We start from the raw sequence: 6,106 nt of genomic DNA on the forward strand, positions 1-6,106 counted from the left end.
CTGCAGGCATGTCAAAGCTGTGACCTGTCCCCGAGGGGAGTGGGGTGAGGTGTCTGACAACCCACCCTGGTGTGGAAATGAAGGCAAAAGAGGCAACCGGGCTCCGGATCCAGGGGACACTCCAGGCTCCTCACATCAATTACTGGTGGCCTGGGAGGCCCTGAGAAGCCCAAGAAGTCCATGGCCCCCTGGCCGACCTGGGAACAGAGCCATGCTGGCTGCAACTGATGGCATGGGCTCTGGACACTCACCGTCCCGTGGACGGGGTCTGAATCCTACCTGGTCCCTTTGTTCTCTCCTGGGATGTAGGGCCCTCCCTTCCCCACCTCCACACTCATCCTTGCGCTGTGGTGTTACGGAGATAGCTTTGCAGTAGGCTGTCAGCCTCTTCCCCAGGGCTCCTGCTCCATCCGCACAGAAGCCCTCGAGGTCATGCAGTCCCTGCCTCAAGGACTAGGGTGCCACCTCGATTCCCATCCATCCTCTGAATAGCCCAGGCTCCTTCTCCTGGCTTGTCCTTCCTACCCCTCAGCAGGCCAGACCTGGGATCAAACACTGATTCTGCTTGAGGCATTTAATCCTCATGTGCAAATGGGTCCCACAGCACTGCCCTCAGGTTGAGGAGGATGTGTGGTGTCTGCCTCGGGCAGGCCCCCAGCAGGTGCTGGGGGTGGAATGCAGGAGGAGTCCTCCCCCAGATTGGGCTCCCAGACCTCTGGATGCTCACATCTTGTCCCCTCAGACCTCAGGCTCTCAAAGCAGCCTTCCTTAGCTACTCCCAGTTTTCAGTGTCCTTTAAATCCTGTGGTGACAAGATCAGAATGTCATCCTCTATTAAAGAAAGTGAGAGTGTTAGTTGCTCAGTCATGTTCCACTTTTGCAACCCCATGGACTGGTAGCCTGCCAGGCTCCTCTGTCTGTGGAATTCTCCAGTCAAGAACACTGGAATGGGTAGCCATTCCCTTCTCAAGATCTTCCTGACCCAGGGATCAAACCTAGGTCTTTTGCACTGCAGGCAGATTCTTTACCATCTGAGCCACCAGGGAAGCCCGCCATTGCCTATTACCACTCCATGATTGCTTTGCATGTAGACGCCTCCCCTTGCGTCAGGCTCTCCCAGCATAGTTGAGTCCCAGGCCAGCATAGTTGAGTCCCAGGGTGAGGGCAATATAAAGGAGCTTTGGGGAACCTGGAGCCCTTGGGCCATTCCTGTGTGGTTGCCAGTAAGTGGGAACCCCCTCAGTCATGGGCCCTGACACAGAGCTTTGTCCTCCTTGAGGACCAGGCTTCCTCCCTGGATGGTGGGGAGGTGAGAGCAGCATAGGGAGGGGCTTTTGTTCTACCCACCCAGATATCTTCATTTCTTCCTGAAACCAGAGACTTCCCTGGGCCCCTGTGGCCTGGGAATGCAGCAGAGGCTGGGATGAAAGGGAAATTAAAGCAGCAAGAAGACCCTGAACAAAGAGCCCTGGTGAGTCAACCATATCCATGGGCTGAATGCAGAACTGGGGCCCTGGCATGCACTGTAGGGCCCGTCTGGGATCCAGGTCCTGAGAAGAGCACTGGAGCTGACTGGCTTCATGGTCCCCAAGGGCCTCCCCTTCCATTTCAACAGCCCCTAAACTCATGCCCAGGGTTGGGGAAGCTGACTCCTGGAAAGGATCCCAGGGAGAGGAGAGCAGGGAGGAGAGAGTGAGGTGGACAGCCGGGTGAGGACTGCAGGGGCTGCTTGTACCAAGGTTGCAGCTACAGGGAGGGGCCTGGAAAATGATACAAACCTCAAAGTCTGAAATACAACTTGAATACAGAACACACACAGAGACACATATGCACACAGACACACAGAGCGACCCCTGACCATTTCCCCTCTAGGCCTGTCTCCATCCTGGCCCCAGAAGTGGAGAGGAGGGAGGGAAGAAGGAGGGGGAGACTCACCCACGTCGGCCTGTCGGACGTTCTTCATGCGGATGACCCTCACTGTCAGCAAGTGGCATGGAGACAGCCCCTCCTGTGGGTGGAGAGGACACTGGACTCACTCTTCATGCAGTGGTGGCAGGTGGCCTTGGCGGAGACAGCAGCTCAACCTGGACAGGCTCCCACTGCCCAGACTCTGGTGACCTCTCCCCTGGGACCATCTGCGGTCTGGAGAATGCTTCTGGTCCCCAGGGAGTCCAAGGCTGTGCAGGTGAGGGGCTTTGTCCTCTATCCTCTCTGAGCCAACACACCCCAGAGGAAGGACAGTTTCGTGCCTCTTCTGGCCATGTCTTTCCTATTTGGATCTTGGAGTTGGAAGCCCTTTTCCTGAGCATTTTACCCAGGCTTAGAGGAGTCTTTTTTTTTTTTTTAATTTGAGGATACTTACAATTTTGAGATGATTTTTGCCATATATCAACATGAACCACATCTAGATATACATAGGTCCCTTCCCTCTTAAACTTCCTTCCCCATCCCATCCCTCTGGGTTGTCACGAAGTACAACCTTTGGGTTCCCTGTGTCATACAGCAAATTCCTACCGGCTATCTATTTTTATATACAATAATGTATATATTTCAATGCTACTCTCTCAAATCATCCCTTTGGGTTCCCTGTGTCATACAGCAAATTCCTACCGGCTATCTATTTTTATATACAATAATGTATATATTTCAATGCTACTCTCTCAAATCATCCCTTTGGGTTCCCTGTGTCATACAGCAAATTCCTACCGGCTATCTATTTTTATATACAATAATGTATATATTTCAATGCTACTCTCTCAAATCATCCCTTTGGGTTCCCTGTGTCATACAGCAAATTCCTACCGGCTATCTATTTTTATATACAATAATGTATATATTTCAATGCTACTCTCTCAAATCATCCCACTCTCTCCTTCCCTCACTGTGTCCAAAAGTCTGTCCTTTATGTCTGCGTTACATGAGTCTTTTTACTGTCCACTTCCAGCCCGTGCCCAAGGCAGACACCATCTGACTCCTCCAACCCACCCAATGATGTTTATAGAGGCCTCTGAACAGGAACCCTTTACACTCTGAGTCATCCACTCCATGTTACAAGAGTCACCTTCTACCCTTTTGAGCAAATTCAATTCTTCTCTATTTAAAGTAGTATTAGGGTTTAGGGGAAACCATGAGAGTGTGAGGAAAAAGAGTCCCCAAAATGCCAATACTCAGAGAAGATCACTATGTATAAATACTTTTATTTTCAACTCAGACTGTCCACAGATAGTTCATCTGCCTTGGCTATTGTCAGATAATATTTGTAATATAATCTACTGAACATTTACTCTAATAGGGGAAGGGTGGGCACAGCAGGAGACCTTGATCTTGGCCGGTGAGAGGACCCACTCAGTTGGCCTTGCAGGGGTCCTGGGGCAGAGAGTGCAGTGCAGGCTGATCATGGCCTTATCCCTAGGGCCCTCCAGCCTCAGGCCGGTGGGTGATCTGGGGACCAGGGACAGACAGAGGGCTGTGTCCCACAGAGCTCCAGAGCCCTCACCACAGCTTGTCCATTGGCTGGGCTCAGTCCTTGAAGCAGCAGCGAACCTCTCCCTGATCCCCACCTCCAAACCCTAATGGTGGTAGCTCTCTCCATGGGTCACAGTCCAGGGGACCTGCCCTCATTTGGGTGTACTGAGGAGCCAGAGGCCCAACTGGGTCTTGGGTGCCTGGCTCCCTGAGTGATGTCACCTGGACAGTGTCTGAGGACCTGGCCCTGAGGGTGCTACCAGCTGAGATCTGCCTCCTCAGTTGAGCCTCAGCACTGTGGGAGGACCTAGACTGGATGCTGGACAAATGTTCCCGAGCAGGGTAACTGGCCTGCATAGGGAGCTTCCACCTCTTAGCAGAGCCCAGACCTCAGAGGGGAAGAGATGAGCCTTGAGACCTTGCCCTTTCTTGTCAGAATGGAGGATAATATTTGTTTTTAACACCAAAAACATTTTGTACTGAGGTATAGCCAATAGGATAATATTTGGTTTGGTGGAGATTTACAGGAACACTGTGACCTGACCATGACCTGACCTCAAGAACAAAGGCACGTATATACAGTGGAATATTACTAGGCCATAAAAAAGAATGAAACTGTGCCATTGGCAGAGATGTGGATGGACCTAGAAACTGTCACACAGAGTGAAGTTAAGTCAGAAAGAAAAAACAAATATATATTTATGCATGTATATAGAATCTAGAAAAATGGTACAGATATTTTCAAAGAAGAAATAGAGACACAATGTAGAGAACAAATGTATGGACACCAAGGAGGGCAGAGCGGGTGGGATGAATTTGGAAATTGGGGTTGACATATATACCCTGCTGCTGCTAAGTCGCTTCAGTCGTGTCCGACTCTGTGCGACCCCGTGGACGGCAGCCTACCAGGCTCCCCCATCCCTGGGATTCTCCAGGCAAGAACACTGGAGTGGGTTGCCATTTCCTCCTCCAATGCATGAAAATGGAAAGTGAAAGTGAAGTCGCTCAGTCGTGTCTGACTCTTAGCGACCCCATGGACTTCAGCCCACCAGGCTCCTGCGTCCATGGGATTTTCCAGGCAAGAGTACTGGAGTGGGGAGCCATTGCCTTCTCCGATATATACCCTACTATGTTTAAAATAGATAACTAATGAGAACCCATTGTATAGCACAGGGAACTCTACTCAGTGTTCTGTGGTGACCTAAATGAGAAGGAAATCCAAAAAAGAGGGGATATATACGAATAGCTGATTCACTTTTCTGCACAGCAGAAACTAACACAACATTGAAACACAAGTAAACCCCAATTTTAAAAAAAGGGTCTGACACTAAAAAGTTTGCAACAACCAACCACTCTCCTTCCTCGTCTTTCCTAGAAAAGGGCTTTGCTGAAAGCTTTAGGGAGTTCAGGAGTTTTTAAGGCATGACCTATCTCCTTGCATGGCCCTGCAACGAACCTTTCTCTGTTCCAAACTCCAGCATTTTGGTTTTGTTTGGCCTCACATCAGGTGCACATTAGTGCATCAGGTATACAGATTTGCATTTGGTAACATTACTATTTTCCAGACCCTTCTCTTATAGTTTCTAATTTCATAAAACCTTTATAATAAAAGTATTGCTCATTTTAAAAATTAAATAATTGACATATAACATTGCATGAGTTTGAGGTATACAACATAATGATTTGATGATATATTTAGTATTGTCATATGGTTACCATAAGAAGTTTAGTTATCCATCACTGCATGTAATTAAAATTTTTTTCTTGTCATGAGAATTGTTATTTTGATGTCTGTCCTTCCAGGCTCTACTGGGGCTTAATTTGTTTTTTTGTTTCTTTTTATTTTTTAATTGAAGGATAATTGCTTTACAGAATTGTGTTGGTTTCTGCCAAACATCAACATGAATCAGCCACAGACATACATATGTCCCTGCCCTCTCTTTCTCTCTCTCTCTTTTTTTGATGTGGACCATTTTTAAAGACTTTTATTGAATTTGTTACAATATTGTTTCTGTTTTATGTTTTGGATTTTTGACCATGAGGCATGGGGGATTTTAGCTCCCTGACCAAGGATCGAACCTGCACCCCTTGCACTGGAAGGCAAAAACCTTAACCACTGGACCACCAGGGAATTTCCTAGGGCTTAATTCTAACCAAGAACAATAGGACAATGGCTGGGAAGGCTGTTGCTTGGTCCCTGAGATCCATATATAAGTCATCTTTAGGGCCTTTTCCTCCTCTTTCCCCAACAGCTGCCTCAAAGTTGGAACAAAGCCATACTGACTGTCACATACAGGTCTGAGGATTCTTTTTGTGAGATTAACTCTGAAACACTGAATATTTTCAAAGTCAATCACTTGCTCTAATGGGATTGCCTTTTGAGCCTTTTCACTTGGACCAAAGGCTGTACATAGCACTTCTCTTCTGGTTCTGGAAATACAGCTGTGCCTTTGGGCAGACCCCTCCAGGCACATGGGTCCTTATGTGGGCAGAGCACGTGTTCTGATCTGATCTGGGGAGGAGGCAGGAGTCATCTTTCATCCAGGAGAGTGGCTCTGGCAAAGCCTGTTCCCCTGACCCACTTCCTCAGAGGGCAGCTAGAGGACTCCAAGTGGGGAGCCAGCCAAGGCCTTGGCCCAGG

The 6,106-nt window shown here is 48.6% G+C and overlaps 1 protein-coding gene across 1 annotated transcript in view; it reads right to left on the reverse strand.

Annotated features, from left to right (window-relative positions):
• PLA2G4E (phospholipase A2, group IVE) overlaps positions 1-6,106 on the reverse strand; it is a 79,332-nt gene that overhangs the window by 32,807 nt on the left and 40,419 nt on the right. The window contains exon 2 of the mRNA XM_010848059.1: positions 1,936-2,008. Coding sequence (XP_010846361.1) covers positions 1,936-2,008 — 73 coding nt within the window. The remainder of the gene's footprint in view (positions 1-1,935; positions 2,009-6,106) is intronic.

Source organism: Bison bison, unplaced genomic scaffold, assembly GCF_000754665.1.
Source record: "Bison bison bison isolate TAMUID 2011002044 unplaced genomic scaffold, Bison_UMD1.0 scf7180017864259, whole genome shotgun sequence".
NCBI lineage: Eukaryota > Metazoa > Chordata > Mammalia > Artiodactyla > Bovidae > Bison > Bison bison.